At 43.9% G+C, this 24,778-nt stretch overlaps 1 protein-coding gene across 1 annotated transcript in view; it reads left to right on the plus strand.

Annotated features, from left to right (window-relative positions):
* The window catches only part of DUSP8 (dual specificity phosphatase 8), an 86,974-nt gene that overhangs the window by 11,731 nt on the left and 50,465 nt on the right, over window positions 1–24,778 (plus strand). The window contains exon 2 of the mRNA XM_084828536.1: window positions 12,704–12,842. Within this exon, the coding sequence (XP_084684662.1) occupies window positions 12,704–12,842 (139 nt within the window). The remainder of the gene's footprint in view (window positions 1–12,703; window positions 12,843–24,778) is intronic.

Consider the following 24,778-nt stretch of genomic DNA (forward strand, 5'->3'; position numbering starts at 1 on the left):
CTAAATCCTACTGTGGGATAATTCTGCTTCCAAAGCTGTTGTTTCCTTCGCTGCTAACAGCCCTTCCACCTGTAGCAGCAGTGCACATTGCTCATGGGTGACTACCCTGTCACCTTTGTCCTTGTGGTGATGATTGGAGGGATTACTTTGCTTGCCCTTTTTGGGTGCATTTAGATAGTGTGACAAGGGTAAACACTTGCTACTCTATTTAAGAACTTGAGGGTGCTTGTGTTCACACCACAGATCAAATTTTCCTACATTGGTTTTAATAAGCATGTCAGGAAAAGCGTTCTCAAACCTAATGTCGACATGGTCAATCAAGTGCATCCTTTCTTATATTCCATAGGATCAGAAGCTCAGTTTCCCAATGTTTCCCTGGCACACAGTGAACATGGTCATTGCAACACTGCATATTACACACACTTTCTAACTGGGTGGTTCATATTGAAACCTTAGAATGAGTGTTAATGCCCCAGTTAGAAAAAAATAAAATAAAAATGGCAATGGCTCTCTCAGTTACTTTTGGAGGGACTCTGAGCAGAGTTACAGGATGATGTTGGAAATATTTTAGGCCATTAGCAATTAATGTAAGCTGTGAGGACATATATGTGAGTATGCACATTGTTTGGAGTTGAAGACAAAGCAGCCTGAAGACCGGCCAATTCTCCCCTCTCCTGTCTTAATATCCTATAATCCTTCTCCTCAACTCAACTCCCGCCCCTCTTGAGTTTCAGATACTACAGACAAAACCAAACATCCCTTTCCACTGGAAATATTTAGTGAGGCATGACATGCCTGGCATTTATTTCTACTGTTCTCTTCTAGCAGATTGTTTTGACAGTCATAATTGAGGGCTAAATTAGCATCAGTAGCATCCCTCAACTTTCATGCTGGCAGCCAGACACGAGTCAATCAGCAAAGGATGTGTTGAAAGTTGCCAGGCAACTGCACATGGTTAAACAGGGTCCAGTGAACTCAAAACAACTTGAAATAGAATCTGTTTTCTCTGTGGATTTGCAAGTTGATTTTGCACACTCTTCTGTGTCCAGAGGAAGGTGTGTGGGATGTAGGTTTTTGTTCATCTTGTTTAGGCTTGCATGGGCTTCTTAAATGTCTAATGCCTGGAATTATACAAAAATCTGGTGTTTTCCTGTCCTGGAGAGTGTAACAATATGCTCTTGAAGGTTAAGTGTTGTGTCTTCTGGGCATGACCTTGTCACATATGTTCCAGTAGAATTACTCCAGGTGGACTAGAAGACATTAACTTTATAAAAAAAAAATTAGTTCAAGTTATGTGTGGTTTCTGTTGTGTTTTGCCACTGTTGATTCCAATGGCAATAGAAGATGCTGTAGGATGTACACTAAATCCCCTAGTGGGTGGCTTGATTAGGGCAATGTCTCTTCAGTTTGTGCCTCCCTCAAATAAGCTATATTTCACTGTCCATTTTCAGCAAATCCACCCACATTCACTATCAAAACCTGCCCAATTAGCTCAGTATGATGACATCAGGCTAGACAGGGCAAACTTGTTGCCCAAAGTATATGTGTGTGTTTTAAGACAGACATGTTGCTGACACCTGCAAAGTAATGTAATTGGCTCTCCCAGAAAGCTGGAAAATAAGAGTCAGCAAGCTGTCTTGGCTTCTGTAACTTAGTCCACCATTTACCCTATCCAAACCATTTAATCCAAATCTTTCCTACATTAAAAATGTGTCCCCCATTAAACTACATAAATACCTTTTGGGCCATGGTGGAGGAAGAAATGTTTCTATATTCTGGATGTTGTACTAGTGCAGGTGAAGGAGAGGGAGATTGGGCGGGGGGGATGAGCAGGATGCAGTTGCAGATACCTTGAGTACTGCTTGACTGGTGCATTTGAAGGTAAATATGTTTTCTCCTGAGTACAGCCTAGCAACTCTGTGATCATTTGGGTAAATTAGGTTGTATCATAAACGAATCCTGTAGGGCAGGAGTGGGGAATGTGTGATCCTCCAGATGTTGTTGGACTAGAGCTCCCATCATCCTTGACCATTGGTCATGCTGGCTGGTGCTGATGAGTCTTGGAGTCTAGCAACATCTGGAGGGCCACAGGTTTCCTGCCCTTGTTGTAGGGTAAGGGTCTTTTGTGCGTGGAAGTGGAGAATGTCCAAGTCTTTTGTGTTTACACAGGCTCTTGTCCCTCCTGTTTGTACCTATATCCAGCCTTCATAAGACATAGCTAGGAGAAGACCTCCAGTGTAGTAAGGAGGGTACTCACATATTTGTAGAATTGTAAGCCAGAGAAAGTACAAACTTAGCTTAGCCTTTGCATTTATGTGAAGGATACATAATTTCATGGGACAATGGAAGCCTAGCTTCCTGGGTCAAAAGTGAGAGCTTCTATGTCTGGAAAAGGACTTTGTTGATCTGTAGAGATCCCTTCTCTAGTTTCATGGAAGACTTCAACTTGGGAGTGCCGTCTTTTGTGTCCCTTGCCCCTCCACCCCAGATCTCTTAGTGTAGGGGTCAGCAACTTGTGGCCCTTCAGATGTTTTGGGCTACAACTCCTATCAGCCCTAGCCATTTTAGCCAATGGTGAAGGATCATGGGGGTTGTAGGCCAAAACATCTGGAGGGCCACAAGTTGCCCAGCCTTGTCTCAGTGGGATGAAGTGCATGAGATCAACACCAGATGATGGTCAGTGTTTATTTCTGTGTGCTCTTGTAGACTGATCTCTCCTTAGAAATATAGAGGGATATATCTGGAGTACAGATGTAATATGTGGAGTTTCAGCAATAAGGACTCCATATCTATTCCTGGGCAGGAAGAAGAGCATATGTCAATATTGGTTACCAAGAATCCAAGTGCTTAACTAAAAGTGGAGTGACATAAGCTTCACAAAAGCGGTACCATATGGGGCAGGATGGGTAGGTGGTCAGGTTCCTACAGCAATTATTCACTTGAAGTGTGTCACACACAGCTAGATCCAGTCTGTTGTCTGGGCTAGTTAGTAGTGGTCAGCCATGGGGACATGACATACCTGACACTTGAAAAGCCATTATGCCTGGAAGCAGCATTAGTTTATCCTCAGCCTGTGAGTATGTATTCTTACCACTTTCTCCATCAACTTCATGCATCTGGTGAAGTTTACTGATGCCCCAGTGAATCAATTAGTCTTACGGCCAAACTACAACTACAAGTTTGCTGATGGCACCAAAATATTTAGGCTGGTAAAAACAAGAAGGAACAGCAAAGAGCTCCAAAAAGATCTCTTCAGACTTCAGGAATGGGCATTAAAATAGCAAATGTGATTCAGTATACGCAAATATAAAGTGATGCATGTTGGGGGCGAAATCCTAACTTCACATATATGCTGATGGAATCTGAGCTGGTGGTGACTGACCAGGAATGGGATCTTGGGGTTGTGGCAGATAGCTTGATGAAAAGGTTAATCCACTGTGCGGCTGCTGTGAAAAAGGCAAATTCTGTGTTGGGGATCATTAGGAAAGGAATTGAAAATAAAACCACCAATATCATAATGCTTTTATAGAAATCTATGGTGTGACCAGACTTGGAATGCTGTGTACAGTTCTGGTCACTGCACCTGAAGATATTGTAGAGTTGGAAAATGTGCAGAAAGAGGCAACCAAAATGATCAAGGGGCAGGAGCAACTCCCCTGTGAGGGATGTTTACAGCATTTGGGGCTTTTTAACTTGGAAAAAAGATGAGTAAAGGGGAACTTGAGAGAGGTATACAAAATTATGTATGGTGTGGATTAAGTGTACAGGGAGAAGTTTTTTCATCCTCTCCCATAGTACTAGAACACAGAGTCATCCCATGAAAATGAATAGTGGGAGATTTAGGACAGATAAAAGGAAGTACTGCTTCACACAGTAGTACTTATTATTATTAAACTATTAAACACATACTATTAAATATGGAACTTGCTACCACAAGATGTAGACCTGGTTTGCACGACACAGCAATGCACCATGGGTTATCACCCATGGTGGCTTGTTGTGATGTCTGAATCAGGCACGCTTTCTCCAGGGTGGCTTATTTTTTTGAGAACAAGCCACCCTGAAAACCCATGGCTTGTTGGGTTGTTTAGGGTGGCCTGTTTTCACGGTGGCTTCTTATGATGTCTGAACCTGGCAGGGTGGGTTCTTCATGGCTTACTTTGAAAGGGCTACAGAGGCGCTTGGCAAGAGCAGCAAAAACCTGACCACTCCTCGCAGTGCCCTCCACCCCTCTTCCTCCAGCTCCCTCCTCTTCCAGGGCCATTCACACAACATGCTAACCCACACTCCATAGTTGAATGTGGGTTGTTTTGAACCACGAGTTGTTTGTTGAACTGTTGGTTAGCGTGGTGTCTGAATGCAGTATGTTTTCTCCAGGGTGGATTATCATATTGTCTGAATGCAGCTGGGGTGGCTTGTTAACCATCCTGTGTGGCTTGTTAACCATCCTGTACAACCTGACAACAAACCATGGGTTCTCAAGGTGGCTTGTTCAAGAAAATAAGCCACACTGCATGGTTAACAAACTATCCTGGCTGTGTTCAGACAATGTGCTAGCCCATGGTTCAGCAAACAACCCACTTTTCAAAACAGCCCATGCTCAACCACTGATTGTGGGTTAGCTTGTTGTCTGAACAGCCCCTCCAGCTCGGTGCTTCATTTGACAGCTTTATCCCCTTGTGAGCCAGGTTAGCACAGCTAGGTGTGTATGTGTGACTGACTTACCTCTAGGTAAGTGTGCAGGCCCCCAATTCAGGACCATGACGAATCAGGAGGGAGGGACTTAAGTCCCCTCCCCCCGTTTTCATGTCAAAATCCCCCTCCCCTCTCCTGCAGGGAATGGTTAAAAAAATAAATTGAGACTTTTTTCTTTTTTTACCCATTCCCCACAAATGGGGGTGGGATTTCAGCATGAACACAGGCAGGGGAGAACTTAAATCCCCCCCTCCAATCATCATGGTCCCGAATTGGGGGCACACATAGATACCCAGAGGTAAGTCAATCACTCATAAATGCATAGCTGTTTTTTTAAGTGTTAAAGAAATAAATAAAACTCTTAGCCACCTCACCCTAAAAAGTAAGGTAAGCTCCTCCCTCCACTCTAAAGAGTATGTTAATGCAGGTGTTCTGCAATGTAAGAAAAGTGGCAGGGGCAGGGAAGAGAATCTCATCACAGCAGGAGTATAGAGGAGTTGTACTGCAAAGGCCCCTGGGATACGTGCAAGGAGTGGGCAGGAGGAGTAAGTTGGAAACAAGCCATGACAAGTCTCAGAGAGGCTGATCATCTGTCAGCGCCATTGTGGGTTAGCTTTTATGGCTTGTTCTCAGCATAGCTTATTGTGACAAGCAAACCAGCCTGTAGTGTTGGCCACTAACAAGGGGCTCCTTCTCACAGAGCTTTTATCCTGCGATTGAGATTTCTCCTTCTTGGAAGTTTGTGGGCTCTTTACATGATGTCATGACCCTCCAGGGCGTCTCCTGCACTAAATGCCCTTTGTTCCATTTTTAAATAGATCACAGATAATGAGCTATCAAATTACCCTGCTGTGTTCTGCTTCAGTTTCCTCCATGAAAAGAGTTAAAGCGGCAAGAAGAGGAGTGAGATCAATGAAAGTGAATGGAAGACTCAGATATGGGGAGAAGGAGGGGGAAGGGGTGGGGGGAAAGGGAGTGTGTGTAAAGGGAGTCAGTTGTGATCCTGCATTTAAAACGGAAGGAGAAAGCCCCGCTTTAAATGCAGGATTTTAGGCTGGTGTAGAGATGCCCAAGGGTAGCTTTAAAAGGGGATTACACAAATTCTTGAAGGAGAAGGCTATCAATGGCTACTAGTCCTGATGGCTATATGCTGCCTCCAGTATTGGAGGCAGTATACCCTGAGTGCTAGTTGCTTGGGAATGTGAATGGGAGGGTGCTATTGCAGTCATGTCCTACTTTTTGGTTTCCCACAGGCAAATAGTTGGCTACTGTGTGAACAGAATGCTTAGATGGACCTTGGTCAACCCAGCATGGCTATTCTTACATGGGAGATCTGTGATTGGAATTCCCAGTGTACTTGTCTTCTAACCTGGCATGGGCAGAAGATAGACCAGGATCTACTGGCAGATCTGTAGGTGATTTACAGCAGATCAGCAAGAATTTCGAACTCCAAATGGTTTAACAATAGCACAAATTAAAAAGGCCTTCCCCCCCTTAAATTAGGCTGCTAAAATCAAGGATATGTGGGTTTGTGTGTGAAAGGATTTGTGTGTGAGCTCCAGTTCTGATAAAAAAGGTAAAGGTAAAGGTGTCCCCAACCAGTCGTGTCCAACTCTAGGGTGTGGTGCTCATCTCCATTTCTAAGCCGAAGAGCCAGCGCTGTCCGAAGACGCTTCCGTGGTCATGTGGCTGGCATGACTGAACACCGAGGTGCACGGAACGCTGTCACCTTTCCTGCCAAAGTGGTACCTATTTATCTACTTGCAATTTCTTGCTTTCGAACTGCTAGGTTGGCAGAAGCTGGGACTGAAGACGGGAGCTCACTCCGTCACGCGGCACTCGGGTCTCGAACTGCTGTCCTGCCGACCTTCCAGTCTTCAGTTCAGCGTCTTAACCACTAAGCATTCCTGGGCTGAGCATGTGTTCAGAGGCAACATGTTCCTCAATTCTTTGTCTGCCTTCCTAAGCCCCTGTTTTGCAGAGGGTGCCAGTTGATGACCTTGAGTTTCTAATAAAAAGCAAAGCAAATCTTGCAAACCTGAATTCTGCCCACCCCTGTTCTAACCCTGCCTACTATGCTACAGCACTTTTCCAAATCTCCCTCCCTGATCCCTCCCTGTTAGCAGCTGTGGAGAGGGAAGCAGACAGGCACCAATACTGATGTTTGTATGATTTCCCTTCTGTTGCTAATAGCAGCTCCAGGAGGGTATGGATCAAGGCTGCAGTGCAAGGGAAAGGGTTAGACCTCCCCCCCCCTCACACACACACACACCGCAGCCCCAATCCAACTCCCAGGGGGCACAGAATTGCTTTTAGATGAAGAAATGATAGGTCCAGCCTCGGATCTCCTACATATTATATAATTGCGAACATAGAGGGCATATCTATACCACAGACTTAAACTGTTTTAATAGTCATTCCTTCTCCCCAAGGATTCCTGAGAATGGTAGTTCTGTGAATGGAGCTAGGAATCTTTAACAGAATTTTTATTTTTTTATTTATTTAAAATATTTCTTGGCTGCCTTTCAGGGCAGAAGCCCTCCCAAGGCGGCTCATGGCAATAAAATACATAAAAACAGAATATTAAAAGTGATAAAGATATGAAAACAATAAAAACAACTATATAAGCCAACAATAAAACCAGCAACAGTGTTAACAGCAGTTACAGCAACAACAGCAGTCATATCAATAGAAGACCAAGGTAAAATAATATGTTTTCAAGAATTCTTGGCTCCCTCAGCAAACTACAATTCCCAGGATTCTTTGGGAGAAGCCATGGTACTTTTAGTTTTGTTACCAGTGCATGCAGTTTCTGAATGCTGCTTTTCTCTGTTTGAACCACTGAAAAGTGGATGGTCTGCATACTGAAACCTCTCTTGAATTGAAATGCCTTCCAAAGCTGACCCAAGCTCCTGCTAACAGGCTATCTGGAATGTAATGGAAAGAGCTATTTAGTCCTTTCCTGTCCCCAATTGGCTGGCTGTGTGTGTGCTCTCTCTCTCTGGCTTTGCTTCACTGCAGCTGCCTTTCTGTGACAGCAGAATGATAGATGTGCTTTGCGCCAGAGGGCAGAAGGCCGCCAGCTCGGAAGGCCGGCGTATGCCACCCATCAGCCTATTCAGTGGATGCATTCAGCCATGGCACTGTGAGGATTTTATCAGCCTTTAATGCATTAACCTTTCATTAGACACAGCAGCCCCTGACTGTGCCTTGCAGTCCTTGCCTGTACCATTCAGGTCATTGCCTAGGTATGCCATGAAGCCTTGTCATCATAAGGAACCCCCTTTTGTCCCTACCTGGGGATCAATGATGTATTCATGCAAACCTGGTGATGGTGAATCCTATGCCTTCGTTCTGTGGGTGTGCACTGTACCTGAATGAGGTCTGCTTACATGTTTTGGTGTTGAATAAATCTTCCTCTAACCTTCTCTGTCTCTTGCTCTAGTCTGCGTGTGCGCATGCGCGCGCACACACACACACACACACAATATGCACACTCACACAAAGCATTTTGTGCCATCAAGAGCTCCAGTGAGGAACTGAGAAGGCAACTAATTGCAGGCCAGATGGCAAAGAACAGTTTATGAGAGTAGATGTGTTTCTGCAACCTGAATGTACATGGTTTCTGTACTTGTTTGGAAAAAGGTTTTAGTTTTGCTGAGGAAGGCAGGATCTGTCTTCTAAGGGATGTGTTGCATCCAGGCCACCTTTTTAGCAGGTCCCAAATGCTATCCCTTCCATTTTGCTGAAAAACTGACATCTGCCACTATTCTTTAACAAAAGATGCAGCAAAAATAGTTCCTTTGATATTCTGAGAGGAAAAAAAATGGTACAGGTTGGCAGCATGAAAAAGAGGGTTCGAAAGAGAGAGGGTTTGTGTGTGTATTTCAACTCTGGTTGTCCGATTTTAACTTCCATGGGAGAGGTTGTCCTCTGACTGTTTGTTTGTAAAGTCCAGATCCTGAATATATTTTGGGGATCCCAGATTCTGTGCCTTTTCAGAACTATGTTCCATCCTTTAACAAGGCTTTGTTGTTCAGTCGTTCAGTCGTGTCCGACTCTTCGTGACCCCATGGACCATAGCACGCCAGGCCTTCCTGTCCTGCGCTCTCTCCCGGAGCGTACTCAAGTTCATATTCATTGCATCCGTGATGCTATCTAGCCATCTCATCCTCTGCCGTCCCCTTCTCCTTTTGCCTTCAGTCTTTCCCAGCATCAGGGTCTTTTCCAGGGAGTTTTCTCTTCGCATTAGGTGGCCAAAATATTGGAGCTTCAGCTTCAGTATCTGTCCTTCCAATGAGCACTCAGGGTTGATTTCCTTTAGGATGGACTGATTTGACCTCCTTGCAGTCCAGGGGACTCGTAAGAGTCTTCTCCAGCACCACAGTTCGAAAGCATCAATTCTTCGGCGCTCAGCCTTCCTTATAGTCCAGCTCTCACAGCCGTACATTACTACTGGGAAAACCGGACCTTTGTCGGCAAGGTGATGTCTCTGCTTCTGACTATGCTGTCTAGGTTTGCCATAGCTTTCCTCCCAAGGAGCAAGCGTCTTTTAATTTCATGGCTACAGTCACCGTCTGCGGTGATCTTGGAGCCCAAGAAAGTAAAATCTGTCACTGCTGCCATTTCTTCCCCTTCTATATGCCAGGAAGTGATGGGGCCAGATGCCATGATCTTAGTTTTTTTAATGTTGAGTTTCAAACCAGCTTTTGCACTCTCCTCTTTCACCCTCAACAAGAGGCTCTTGAGATCCTCTTCGCTTTCTGCCATTAGGGTGGTATCGTCTGCATATCGGAGGTTGTTGATAATTCTCCCAGCAATCTTAATTCCGACCTCTGATTCATCCAACCCGGCATTTCTCATGATGTACTCTGCATATAAGTTAAATAAGCAGGGTGACAATATGCAGCCTTGTCGTACTCCTTTCCCAATTTTGAACCAATCGATTGTTCCATCTCTGGTTCTTACTGTTGCTTCTTGACCCTCGTACAGGTTTCTCAGGAGACAGGTAAGGTGGTCTGGTACTCCCATCACTTTAAGAATTTGCCACAGTTTGTTGTGATCCACACAATCAAAGGCTTTAGTGTAGTCAATGAAGTAGAAATAGACGTTTTTCTGGAATTCTCTTGCTTTCTCCATGATGCAGCGAATGTTGGCGATTTGATCTCTAGTTCCTCTGCCTCTTCTAAACCCAGCTTGTACTTCTGGTAGTTCTCGGTTCGCATACTGCTGAAGCCTAGCTTGTAGGATTTTGAGCATCACCTTGCTGGCATGTGAAATGAGTGCAATTGTGCGGTAGTTTGAACACTCTTTGGCGTTGCCCTTCTTTGGAATTGGAATGTAAACTGACCTTTTCCAGTCTTGTGGCCACTGTTGAGTGTTCCAGATTTGTTGGCATATTGAATGCAGCACTTTAACAGCATCATCTTTTAGGATTTTAAATAACTCAGCTGGAATACTGTCATCTCCGCTAGCTTTGTTGTTACTAATGCTTCCTAAGGCCCACTTGACTTCACTCTCTAGGATGTCCGGCTCAAGTTCAGTGACCGCACTATCATGGCTATCAGGGACATTCAGATCTTTCCTGTATAGTTCTTCTGTGTATTCTTGCCACCTCTTCTTAATCTCATCTGCTTCTCTTAGGTCCCTGCCTTCTTTGTCCTTGATCATGCCCGTCTTTGCACAAAACGTTCCCTTGAGATCTCCAATTTTCTTGAAGAGATCTCTAGTCTTTCCCATTCTGTTGTTTTCCTCGATTTCTTTGCATTGTTCATTTAAGAAGGCCTTCTTGTCTCTCCTTGCTATTCTCTGGAACTCTGCATTCAGTTGGGTATATCTTCCCCTTTCTCCCTTGCTTTTCGCTTCCCTTCTTTCCTCGGCTACTTGTAAAGCCTCATCAGACAGCCACTTGGCTTTCTTGCATTTCTTTTTCTTTGGGACGGATTTCGTTGCTGCCTCCTGAACAATGTTACGGACCTCCGTCCATAGTTCCTCAGGCACTCTGTCTATCAGGTCTAATCCCTGAAATCTATTCCTCACCTCCACTGTATATTCATCAGGGATATGATTTCGGTCATACCTGAACGGTTTAGTGGTTTTCCCGACGTTCTTCAATTTAAGCCGAAGTTTTGCAAGAAGCAGCTCATGATCTGAGCCACAGTCAGCTCCAGGTCTTGTTTTTACTGACTGTATGGAGCTTCTCCATCTTTGGCTGCAAAAGACATAATCAATCTGATTTCGATATTGACCATCTGGTGACGTCCATGTGTAGAGTCGCCTCTTGTGCTGTTGGAAAAGAGTGTTTGCTATGATCAGCATGTTCTCTTGGCAAAACTCTATTAGCTTTTGTCCTGCTTCATTTTGTACACCAAGGCCATGCCTGCCTGTTATCCCGGTGATTTCTTGACTTCCTACTTTAGCATTCCAATCCCCTATGATGAAGAGGACATCTTTTTTTGGTGTTAGTTCTAGAAGGTGTTGTAGGTCTTCATAGAACCGATCAACCTCAGCTTCTTCGGCCTCAGTGGTTGGGGCATAGTCTGGAATTACTGTGATGTTGAATGGTTTGCCTTGGATTCGTACTGAGATCATTCTATCATTTTTAAGATTGTACCCCAGTACTGCTTTTCCCACCCTTTTGTTGACTATGAGTGCTACTCCATTTCTTCTAAGGGATTCTTGCCCACAATAGTAGATATGATGGTCACCTGAATTAAATTCACCCATGCCTGTCCATTTTAGTTCGCTGATTCCCAAGATGTCGATGTTCAATCTTGCCATCTCATGTTTGACCACCTCCAGCTTACCTTGATTCATTGATCTGACATTCCAGGTTCCTAAACAATATTGTTCTTTACAGCATCGGATTTTCTTTTCACCGCCAGACACATCCACAGCTGAGTGTCCTTTCGGGTTTGGCCCAGCCGCTTCACTCTTTCTGGCGCTACTTGGAAATACCCTCTGCTCTTCCCCAGTAGCATATTGGACACCTTCCGACCTGAGGGGCTCATCTTCCGGCGTCATCTCTTTTAGCCTTGTGATACGTTCCATGGGGTTTTCTTGGCAAGAATACTGGAGTGGGTTGCCATTTCCTTCTCCAGTGGACCACATTTTGTCAGAACTCTCTGCCATGACCTGTCCGTCTTGGGTGGCCCTGCACGGCATAGCTTATGGCTTCACTGAGTTACACAAGCCCCTTCGCCACAACAAGGCAGTGATCCATGAACGGGTTAACAAGGCTGTCCCAAGACAAGGCTGTCCCTTAACAAGGCTGTCCCAAGACAATTTGCTGCCATCGCTGAGCAGCACATTCCCTCCCCCACCACCAGTCAAGATTCCTTGTATCCAAGGCCAGCCAAGTTATTTCAGCACAGGAGGCCAAAAAAAATCACACAAGCACCTCTTCCCGTCTCTGGCAGTAAAAATATATTAAGGAGCAATACATTAAGGGTGCAATCCTATGTATGTTTAGACAAGGAAAAAAGTCATACAGCTCCCAGCATTCCTCCAGTCAGCCATGCTGGTTATGGTAGGACTTTTTTCTGTCTAAATATGCATAGGATTGCTCCCTAAATAACTAAGAAACTTGCTGTCCTGTCTTGTCACCCCAAATTGTTTGCATGAGGCTGCTGCTACATTCTACCTGTGATAGGGTGAAACTGATGGGGAACAAAGTTTCTATATGCATCTTATATATCTTTGTAAGATATATGTATCTTACAAAACCCAGAATAAGAAATGATGTTGCACTTGGTGTACCCACTAACCCATAATTGCTTTCTCATGTCAACCCTGATCTATCCACCCCCCTCCTGATTTTTCTTCCACCCATTCTCAAAATAATGAGAAATCACATGAAAGAATGGGGGAGCCATTATACCTCTGGGTGGGGACAATGGAGAGATTCACTCCACTATTTCTCAATTCTGTTTGAAAGCTGGTAGCAACAGTATTGACAGATTAACATTTGTGTCAATTCTAAGGCTTTCTTGTGTTGCTTCTCTTTCAGGTGGAGGCAGAAAAGCACCAAGATGTGGTGGTGTATGACCAGAGCTCACGGGATGCAAATGGTCTGGCACCTGACTGTTTCCTCTCCATTCTCCTTGGCAAGCTGGACAGCTGTTTCTACAATGTGTCCATCCTCACAGGTAGGAATTGGCCGCTGTACAGTGGAAAGCTGATTTTCAGTCTATGTTTGGTATGGAAGAAAGTATTTCTGAGGCGTTTGTCCACAGACGTAAAAACTGGTGGCAAAAGTGTGGTAGAAAGCCACTGATTATCTTGCCATTTAGTATTCTTTGGGTAGACTGGTTTGCCTCTGTCGTGAACTTTATGGAGAGTGAAATGGGAGATGCTCCTGCATTTCCTGTAGCTAGTTTTAGCGAGGGAGGAAGCACTGCTGGGCTAAACAATAGTATTGTATCCAGTCATATAGACAGTGATAATGGGCGTAGTGGTATCGGCTACTGGATGGTATAGAAATGTAATAAATAAATACAAATAGTGAAAATAATCTCTGCATACCATTTATGCTGGGCAAGCCTTGAATCTGTAACTGGTAATCCTGCAACAGTCAGCCATCTCTGAAATATTGCCCCTCCATAAATTGGGTCATTTCTGATTTTAATTGTACAGTTACTAGGAAGGCAGATGTTCTAACAGATGGGATAATGCATGTCACAAGGACTGATGTTAGATTGTGAGGGATCTTTGGGAAGCCATTATCACTATCTCTAGGTGCCATGTGGCTAGCAGCGTGCGCTCTAAATAGCAACCTGTAGTTCTGCAAGTGCTTTACTGCAGTCACCCCACTCCAGTCATTCATAAGCCCACCTCTTTGTCTGTTTACAAAATGGTATGTCTTTAAAGGATAACTAGTTCTGAAGCAGGAAGGGAACCCCCATTTTCACCACTGTGAAAGTTGCAGAGGTAATGTGCTATTAGATAAGTTGATTGCCTTGAGCAGGAATTCAGCTAGGATTCTAGACCTAGAGTCTTTGCACATGAAAATCACTTTTAAGTGACAGATGAGATTAAGACAAGGATGCATGGTGGTGCCACTGAGTTTAAGGTATCTTGAGTACGCTGTACTTGAAAAGATAGAGAAAATGTGCAGTACAGTGTCCCTATGAAATTCAGGCACTCACATAGCTACATCTTTTGGTGTTTCTTTGCCAGATACCATCATTTTCAAGATCTGGCTGCCTGGCCTGTGTCTGTGAAGCTTGTGTGTGTGAGGGAAGGTTCTGCTCTCCTCCCTTACCCTCTTATATTGAGCATAGGTTTGTGTTAAAGATGGGCATGTATTCTGGAATGAGATGGGACTAAAGCCCTATTCAGGCATTCTCTAAAGTGGTTAAACTGAGCGCATAAGGAGAGGGAGCACATAAGCCCTGCCCCACTTCATTGTCACATTTGTTGCCCTTGTGGAGGGCAACTGTCTGAAGCGGATAGCCGCCTGTGACTGTGGAGGCTCTACATGCGAGCCAGAGCCCCCACAGATACAGATAGTCGCCCTCCGCAAATGTGATAACAGAGGGGGGTGGGACTAGCCCACTCCCTCTCCTTGCACGATTGTTAGACTCCGTTTAGGAAAGACTGAACAGGGCTTATGAGTATATTGTTTGTTCTTTTTATTAAGATTATTTTTATTCAGTTGCTAACTGAAATAGCCATTTCAGGCTTTGAAGGCAACATCTTTACCTATAATGTACAATTTCTGGTAACTCTGAAGCCATAGAAGAAACATTGTGTGGGGGGCGGAAGGGGGGGTCAGAAATTTTGGGGGAGCTGAAATTTCTGTCCCCCCAATGGCAATTGCAATTATTATCAAACCTAAACTTACTTTAGGAATGTGAAATGTATTACATCATAATTTGTATAGTTTAGAAAGTGGATATAATGGTACAGTTTGGTATATTTATGAAATGTTAAAGTCTAGGTGGTTAATTTCATTCAGACAATAGTTACAAATATGCCCACTGATTAGAGATGTGTCTGTGGGCTGCTATACCCTAATGTCCCTGTTATGGAATTTGCTATTGCAACATGTAGTGATGACTGCGAGCTTCCAAGACTGTAAAGGGCGATTAGGCAAAGTCATGGAGGATAGGTCTATCAGTGGCTGTTTGTTATGATGGCTAGATTGAATTTCCATGTTCAGATGCACTGTACAGCGTAACAACTTGGAGACCGGGCAGCATCGTTTTGGGCGTGAGTGGCTTAATGAATTGCTCAGAAGGGTAGAGGAGTTGCTGTAGCCACCTATTCCACATTTGGTCACATGACTGTTCTGTGCCTTGACTATTCTGTGGAGGAAGGGTGCATTTGTGTGGGGAAGGATTGCTCTACAGATGGTGTCTTCCCATAAGACTGACTACAGGGAAAGCTCTGCCAACTTCAGCTACTACAAAGCCTGTTTTGCCCAGTAGAGGGGAGTGTTGCACATACACAGGAATCTACACAGTGGCCCCCAGGCTAGGGATGAGGGGGAAATTTGTTTGGTTCGCATTTTAATATGAATCTACCTAATTTGAACTTCCTGAATTAATACACGAACTGGAACACAAATATCCTTCAGTCTTCACACTTCTATGAATTTTGCAATGCAGTTCTCCAATCAAAAATGCGTACAGAATGCATGCATTGAAAGAAAAATGCATACAAAATGGCAAGACTTACGAGAAATGCACAGAGAAATGTTTTGTTAATGCATTTCTTCTGAAATGTGCATTTTTTCTCCCAGTGTGTGCATTTTTGTACACATTTCTCCTAATGCATAAATTAGGAGAAACTATCACAAAAATGTATGCATAAGGATAAATACAAAAATGTGTATATTGGGAGAAATACATATCATAATATGTATGAATTTTTGTGTGGATGTTTTATTAAAATTTACCCCCAAATTTGCAAACTGATGCTGAAATGGGACAGAACAAACTTGTGTTTCCAAAAGTTTGAAAGTTGTAGAAACCAAAATTGACAGATTCATCCATTTCTAGCCCAGGCTGTGCAAGTGGTCCCAAAATTACTAACTTGCGTATCAGTGCTTCTGTCACATCACCACAACTTCGCTTCTTTCTGTGTCTTTTTCTCTCACCTATGTCACAGCTCCTAGCACAGGTCCTGTATCTGGCCCTTGTTTGTAGTCAGTTCCATGAAACAGGTAACCAGCTAAGGTATGTTTATAGAATAGGTCATTCACAGTGAATTCCTGTGCACGTCTACTGAGAAATAAGCCCCACTGAGTTCAGTGGGATGTATGTCCAGGTAGATGTATTGTATAGGATTGCAACCTTGGAGAAGGAGAAAAGGTAGGATCACAGGGAGGGAGACTAAAGCCCAGATATCCTCTCCCCACCCCTCCCCACCCCAATGGTTCAGCTGTGCCTAGCCGTGTTAGTGTTTACAGAGTGAATGAATGAGCAAGGCCCTTTTCCAGAACTCCTTAAAAAAATCAATGGATTCATTCTAAAAGAGGAAAAGGAGGGTGACTGTGGGAGTTTCATTGCAATGAATCAGGGTTCCTGAGGGACTCTTATCCCCATCCACGGACCATGTGGTAAAGTGGCTAAGTAAGCATGATATTCTAAATATAGCCCTTCTGTGGAGTGTGTGCAGCTACAGTACTAGTGAGCTCCAAGGGAGAGGTGTGAATGAATGAAATCCTCCAAGCGGTCAAAGAAGGGAAAAGGCTGGGGAAGGTTAAAGTTCTCATTCATTCCATTAGGAAGGCAGGTCTTTATCTTCTTTCCTAGCACACAGTGACTAGGTGCCCTAGGCATAATTTGAAGCAAGGTTTACAAGCAACTTGCTCATACCCTTTGACACCTAGCTTATGTGGCAAATTGCTCTTAAAAACATAACCATCACTTTACTAGGACAAATCAGCAGTTCCTCTGGTCAAGCCTTCCCTAAACTGGTGCCCTCCAGATGTGTTGGACTGCCATTGGCCATGCTGACTGGGAGTGATAGGTGTTGCAGTCCAACACATCTGGAGGGCACCAGGTTGAGGAAGGCTGTCCTAGCCTGCTTTGCTGTAATTTATGAATGGACAATAGTAGATGCTACAGTAGAAATAAAATGGGAATAGAGACCTCAACTACCTGTTGACCATTCCTAGCTTCAGTCAGCTTGAGGTTAAAGTTGTTCGGGTCCTCAAGATTCATCCCGTGGCCATTTTATCGAAGCACTGCTGCTATATCCAGCATCTATCTATTTGTCTAGTCCAGATTTTTTAAAAACAAAACTGGAACCAACCAGTCTGATAGCATCATAATTGCATTACATTGTTAACTAACACAGAGAATAGTTAGTTTGTTGCATTGTGTACGTTCTACTTGGTGTGCAGTTTGGCACTGGCAAAAGTGCCTTAAAACGAGGGACAGTTAATATTTTTAGGAGGACTCTTAGAGCATCTGTACAGCAGCCTAAAATCCTGCATTTAAAACAGGGCTTTCTGCTTCTCTTTTAAATGCTGGATCACAACGACTCCCTTTTTCGCATGCTTCCTTTCCCCCCACCATCTTCCCCCTCCTTCTCCCCATATTGGAATCTTCCATTATCTTTCATTGATCTCACTCCTCTTCTTGCCGCTTTTATTCTTTTCACTGAGGAAACTGAAGCGGAACACAACAGGGGTAATTTGATAGCACATTATCAGCGATCTTTTTATCATAGAATCATAGAATAGTAGGGTTGGAAGGGGCTTACAAAGCCATCGAGTCCAGTCCCCTGCTCAATGCAGGAATCCAAGTCAGAGCATCCCTGACAGATGGCTGTCCAGCCTCGTCTTGAACGCCTCCAGGGTGGGAGAGCCCACCACCTCCCTAGGTAATTGGTTCCATTGTCGTATTGCTCTAACAGTCAGGAAGTTTTTCCTGCTGTTCAGCTGGAATCTGGCTTCCTGTAACTTGAGCCCATTATTCCGTGTCCTGCTCTTTGGGATGATCAAGAAGAGATCCTGGCCTTCCTCTCTGTGACAACCTTTCAAGTACTTGAAGAGCACTATCATATCTCCCATCAGTCTTCTCTTCTCAAGGCGAAACATGCCCAGTTCTTTCAGTCTTTCTTCATAGGGCTTTGTTTCCAGTCCCCTGATCATCTTTGTTGCCCTCCTCTGAACCCTCTCCAGTTTGTCTGCATCCTTCTTAAAGTGTGGTGCCCAGAACTGGACACAGTACTCCAGACGAGGCCTAACCAGTGCTGAGTAAAGGGGAACTAATACTTCCCGGGATTTGGAAGCTATACTTCTATTAATGCAGCCCAAAAGAGCATTGGCCTTTTTTGCAGCCACATCACATTGTTGGCTCATATTCAGCTTGTGATCGACAACAATTCCAAGATCCTTCTCGCTTGTCGTGTTGTTGAGCCACGTATCCCCCATCTTGTAACTGTGCATTTGGTTTCTTTTTCCTAGGTGCAGACCTTGGCATTTATCCCTATTAAATGTCATTCTGTTGTTTTCTGCCCAGCACTCCAGTCTATCCAGATCACTTTGAATTTTGTTTCTGTCTTCCAAAGTATTAGCTATCCCGCCCAATTTTGTGTCATCTGCAAATTTGATCAGCACTCCCTGCACTACCTCCTCCATGTCACTAATAAAAATGTTGAAGAGCACTGGGCCCAGGACTGAGCCCTGTGGTACCCCACTCATTACCTCTCCCCAGTTTGATAAGCACTCTTTGAGTCCGATTCTGTAGCCAACTGTGGATCCACCGGATCGTTGTTTCATCTAGCCCACTTTGAGCTAGTTTGCTCATCAGGATATCATGGGGCACTTTGTCGAAAGCTTTGCTGAAGTCGAGGTATATGATGTCTACAGCATTCCCACGGTCCACAATGGAGGTTAATTGATCAAAAAATGAGATCAGATTTGTCTGGCAGGACTTGTTTTTCACAAATCCATGTTGGCTTCGAGTAATCATGGCATTGTTTTCAAGGTGCTTCCAGATGGATTGCTTTATCATCTGCTGCAGAATTTTCCCAGGGATTGATGTCAGACCGACTGGTCTGTAGTTCCCAGGTTCCTCCTTTTTACCCTTTTGGAAGATAGGGACAACATTAGCCTTCCTCCAGTCATCTTGCACTTCCCCCGTCCTCCATGATTTCTCAAAGAGAATAGACAGTGGTTCTGAGAGTTCTTCTGCCAGTTCCTTTATTACTCTAGGATGCAGTTCATCTGGCCCTGGATATTTGAACTCATTCAAAGTCATTAGGAGTTCCTTGACCGTATGCCTATCAATCTCAAGCTGCAATCCTGCCCCTTCAGCCTGTACTTCGCCTTTGCCAGGGGGGTCATAGACCTTCTTTTGGGAGAAGACTGAGCCAAAGTAGGAATTGAGCACCTCTGCCTTTTCTTTGTCATCTGTTATCATTTTGCCATCCTTATTTAATAGCTGAACAACCATTTATTTCATCTGCCTTTTACTATGCACGTAGCTGAAGAAAGCCCTTTTGTTGTTTTTAGCATCCCTCACTAACCTCAGCTCGTTCTCAGCTTTAGCCTTCCTGACACCATCCCTGCAATTCTGTGCTACCTGCCTGTACTCTTCCTTTGTAGCTTGGCCTTCTTACCAATGTGTCCTTTTTTGTTCTCAGGTCATCCCTAAGCTTTTTGTGAAGCCACACTGGCTTCTTCTGCTGTCTTCCACCTTTTCTTCTTGTTGGAATTGTTTGTAATTGTGCCTTGAGAATTTCCTTTTTTAAAAGCTTCCATCCATCTTGGACTCCTTTTCTCGTTAGCGTCGCTTGCCATGGGACCTTACTGATCATTGTTCTGAGTTTATTAAAATCGGCTTTCCTAAAATCCAGGGTACGCATTTGACTACACTCGGCTTTTGCTTCCCTTAGAACCAAGAACTCAAGTACACCATGGTCGCTTTCCCCCAGAGTTCCTGTAACTGCTACTTTATCCACTAAGTCATCTCTGTTGGTTAGGTTCAAGTCAAAGATAGCCGATCCTCTAGTTCCTTCCTCTACTTTCTGTAGGAGGAAGTTATCCGCCACACAAGTCAGGAATTTCCTGGAGGGGCCATGTTTTGCAGAATTTGTCTCCCAACAAATATCGGGGAAATGGAAGTCCCCCATTACTACTACATCATGTTTCCTTAAAACATTGGCTATTTGCTTTTCAAAACTTTCATCCTTGTCTTCTCCTTGATTGGGTGGCCAGTAGTAGACTCCGACCACCAGGTTCCTTTTATTCTTTGCTCCATTTATTTTGATCCAGATGCTCTCGATGGGGCTACCAAGCTCATCCTCCTGTATTTCTGTGCAGAGATATGTATTTTTCACATACAGTGCAACCCCACCTCCCTTTCTGTTCTTCCTGTTCTTTTTGAACAAGTTATATCCTTCAATTGCGGTATTCCAGTCATGAGAGTCATCCCACCAAGTCTCAGTTATACCTATCAAATCATAATTTCCCTCCTGTATTAAGAGTTCAAGTTCATTCTGTTTGTTTCCCATACTCTGGCCATTAGTATCTAGACATCGAAGACCATGTGCTTCATAGTCTGGCTTTCTTCCTACATGTGTCTGAAGACTACTACTGGGCGCTATCAGAGCTGTTCTCTCTGTTGCAGTGCATGCGGCTTCGTCCATTGTTACCCCCAACATTACATCTCCCTTCCCCGTAGGATTCAGTTTAAAGCCCTTCTGATGAAGTTCTTCATGCTGTGGCCAAACACATTCTTCCCATCCTTTGTGAGGTGCAACCCATCCCTTGCCAACAGCCCATCTTCCAGGAAGTATAGCCCGTGGTCCCAGAATCCAAATCTCTCTCATCTGCACCACCTTCGTAGCCAGTCATTCACCCGCAATTTTAAAAATGGGAGAAAAGGCATTTAGTGCAGGATACGCCTTGAATGATCACGGTGGCGTCATGATCACCGCGTCATGTAAATAGCCTACAAACTTCCATGAAGGAGCAACCTCAGTCACAGGATAAAAGCTCAGTGTGAAGGAGCCCTTAGGTTACAGTGCTGTTTTTTCACTCTGCAGATACAATAGTCACTCCAATGTCTGGGTGATAACTGACATGGTATTTTCCTGTATGGGGATACCTCCTGTGTATATACTGTCATGTTTGAAAGTGGCACAAGCATTTATTTTGCTCTAATTGTACATGCTTGGAAGCCATTGCAGCTTCTAAGCATGAGCAATCACTGCAAACTAAATACATGTACTGTTTTCAAACATGGCAGTGTACACAGATGTATGCACTCTATTTATGTATGTATGTATTATGTTACGTATATCCTGCTTTTCAGGACACAAATCCTTCTGAGGTGGATTACATGTAAGGACAACAATCATTAACAATATCGTAGTATTTTTTTACAAAAATAACAAGTGACCAGGGTCCTTCCCACAGAGCAGTTGGTGATAATGGCCCTGTGCGGGGGAGGCCAGAGTCCCACTGGTACAGGCTCTGAAGTGGTATTCTCCTGCCTGCCTCCCTCTCTCTTCTGGGATCCCTTCAGATTATTGTTGTGGAGAGAAAATGCCATGTGTTAAGTAGCCTTTGGGGCAAAGTACATGTCATGTGCAAGATCCATGATTGGATTACTCAGGTTAAAAATAAAAAAGAAACTTAAAAGCAGTTGCAGCGCCCCTGAAATTGGATCAGGATTGGGAAAGGGGTGTTAAGCCTTTGCCCCCATGCCCTTTTCCCAATCTGAAATGTTCCCCCTCCCTACTCCCATCTGCTATTATCCGCAATGACAACAAATGACACCGCATAGGTACCTTTGTCTTTTTTTCCAGCAGGGCTAATACCTGCTTTGCGGAGATGGCAGAATCTGTTTCAATTATAAAAATAGTGCAGGGGGGAAATGTTAAACACTCTTACCCCTGCCCCGGTGCCCCGAACCAGTAGTTCAGTTTTTAAGGTTTACACACACAAAATGTTGGGAGATCAAATCATGGCTCTTCCATGTCACATTGTAGTTTGACTCAGGTTCTAGACCAGAGACCAGCAACTCATAGGGCCAAGTGAAACATGATGCAGAGGGAGTCAACAACATTTGTTTATTCATGCGTCTGTTGTAATGTGGATGGGGCCTAATTTTTATATCAAGAGGGGTGTATGAGTGAGGGGAGCTGAATTCTCAGGACTTCTCTCTCTTTAGCTTGTCCTCAGGTGCTTTTCTCTCAGCTTGGCTCTGATTCTGGAAGTGAGCTATACTGGGAGAAAAGTGCCTGAAGAAACAGGCTGCAGGCTGCTGGGGAAGGGAAGTGTTAAGTTCCCCACACCACACTTTTGATGCTAAAATTAGACCCACTTTTTAAACAAACAAACATGGCTGTTCCATCACGTTTAGCCTAGTTTTCACTAAGGTGGTAAATTTCTGCCTTGGCTGTACAACTCAGAGCTTTTTTACACAAGGCATTTATTGTGCATTCATCATTCCCTGGTCATGGTTGTTTATGGGCTCTTTAGACCCTCCAGTTTCGCTTCTGTTTGTAAACAGCACTTTCAATGAGTTTTTTTAGAGCAAGGAAAATGGGGCATTATTTCTGCAAGTGAAAGAAAACGGTGTTTCCACTTGTGTATATTTGTTATTCTGCTATACCACAGTGCCACCTAGAGGTTATGTGGTGGAAAAGCAGAAAAGATAATGCTCCTTGTGTAGTGCTTGGATCTCAATTCTGCGACAAATTTAAAAGTAGATGCGGTGGATTAACAGCCTCATGTAGAAAAGCCCTCAGACTGCAGGTAGGGGCTCACTGATGGAATGTTCCACCATACCAAAAAAACCTTCACCTGTACATGTACAGAATCAGCATTCTATGTATATGTAATACTTTTCTCTGGAGAGGTCTGCAATCATTTGAGCCCTCTCTGGCAGTCTGAGATAGTTTTCTACCTCAGTGAGAACTAGGCCTTAGTTAGCTCTGTGCTCAAATGCCTGCGGCATGCAATCATTAAAAAGGAAACTCCTTTGTTATCTGTTTCTGTCTTTGGTAGAATCATTGACATCTTATTAGCCGGCCATGTAGGAGTATGTATATCTTTATCAAAGTACATTGAAATTAATAGAACCCTACCAAAGTTCACTATGTACAAGTTTGGTAGTTTAATTGTTAGCATCTACCTTTAGTCAAATTCTGCTGTAAGGAACATCCTGGTTAAAAAGGAATTCTAATTCTAATGAGGGCCCTTGAAGTGGTGAAGAAATGGGCATTGGCAATTGCCTTGGTATTTTGTGTGGTTAGTCTGGCCCCAGGCATTGCTATGCACCAAAGCAGTGTAGGGCCATTCACAGTTTGAGGCAGGGACTTCCGTTCTCTGAGCCTGAAACCGCTGATTACCAGGTTGGAGGCTCCTCTGAATGAATTTGTTCTGCCACCTTTTTTATGTAGATCAAGTGGTGCTGAAGTCCTCTGAACACCCTTGCTCTGTTGCAGATGGGTCTGGTCTGACTTACTGTAGAAAGATAGGTCACTTAGGGTGCAATCCCATGCATGTTTAGACAGACAAAAGTCCTACAACTCCCAGCATTCCTCAGCCAGCATAGTATAGCTGGCTGTGGAATGCTGGGAGCTTTAGGATTTTGTCTGTCTAAACATGTGTGGGATTGCACCCTTTGGTCTTTGGTCATATCAATAATGTGAAATTTTTGTTCTCTCTCTGTCTACATATCCTACAGTTGGGGCTATCCATATTGCACACAAGAGAGTAATCTTGGGAGACCCTTAAATGCTAGGAAGAGTGATGGTCTTGTAAGTCTTGTTGTGTACAACCACCTTTATCACATGTGTATCAGCATTAAAATGTAATCAAAGCAATTTAAATACAGCTTATGACACTCTGCTGTTTTAGCCCTTGCATTATAATGTGTATTGGCAACCTAGACTGAAGAGAACTGTCATTCTAGAACCCTGCTTACAGCTCTGCCATACTTGTTGAGCCAGAAACCTCACTTTTAACACTGGGCCTGTTCCATTGTAATTGTTTTTGTATACAGTTTGATTGCTAGAATATTGTATTTAACTGGATGGCAGAAATGCATAATAGCATAGGGGAGGGAATAGAATCGCATTAGATATGGGAACAAGCTCATCTAATCACAGGAACAAGCATATGATACAAGGAAAAGCTGTTGTAAGAAACGTGAACAAAAATCTCTCAGAAACATACTCAGGATGTCTTTACTGCAGGTTATTAGTCTACCCTATGAGCATAGGCTTGATCTCTGGACAACGGTTCTGTCATGAACTTGCTGTATGCTCTTGACAAGTTGATTAATCTGTGGCCCTACACATATAAAAAGGAGAACATAAATGTCAGTGTCTTAACTGTGGATTCTGAAGTCCTTCTGGGTGGAGAACATTGCTCAGCAACAACACATCACACAGTGCGAGTCTAATGTTGTATTGACGAAAGATGCTTACTCTCAGTACCGTAGAAAGTAATAAATAACCTCTGGTCTAGGAAGATCATATCTGTAATTATGGCTTTAAAGCCTGCAGTCCATCTCTTGTGTTGCTTTAGGTTTGGTCGTTGCAGAGCACGGGAGAGGAGGAAGGCAGTGATTCAACCAACTGTATTTACTGTGCTCTGAACAATTTGCACATGACAGCAATTTCCCACTGAAGGAGAACCGATGCAGGCAAGGAGGGCTGGTGGTTGGCAAATCGTGTGCCACTACTACAGCAAGGTCACTGGTATAAATCAAGGACAAGCAGGCTTGCACCAAATTGCGCAACTTGGGGTCTTCCATGAGCCTGTTGAATAGGTGGGGACAGGCCAAGCACATCCAGAGCATTTTTGATTAAACCTGACTCATGGAAATCCCTCCTGCTTTTCCCAAGGAATGTGGAGGCAGGGAAGAATCTCTATAAATTTCAGTATCTCCCAGGCACAACTGTAAGTAAAGCACAATCTTTAAACTAAAGTCCCACTTCCCATGATTTAGCTGTTTATTTCCAGACAATATGTGAATGTCAGCCTTTCTCACCTATGCAGCTCCACACTATATTTGCCAATTCTCTCTCCTACTTCTCCTTTCATTCGCCTTTTTATTGCCCCTCACTCACCTGGAGCTCTCTTTTTTCTGAGCTGCTTTCCGAGGCC

The sequence above is a fragment of the Heloderma suspectum genome, chromosome 1, assembly GCF_057233095.1.
Source record: "Heloderma suspectum isolate Gila_16-S chromosome 1, 16-S_ref, whole genome shotgun sequence".
Taxonomy (NCBI): Eukaryota; Metazoa; Chordata; class Lepidosauria; order Squamata; family Helodermatidae; genus Heloderma; species Heloderma suspectum.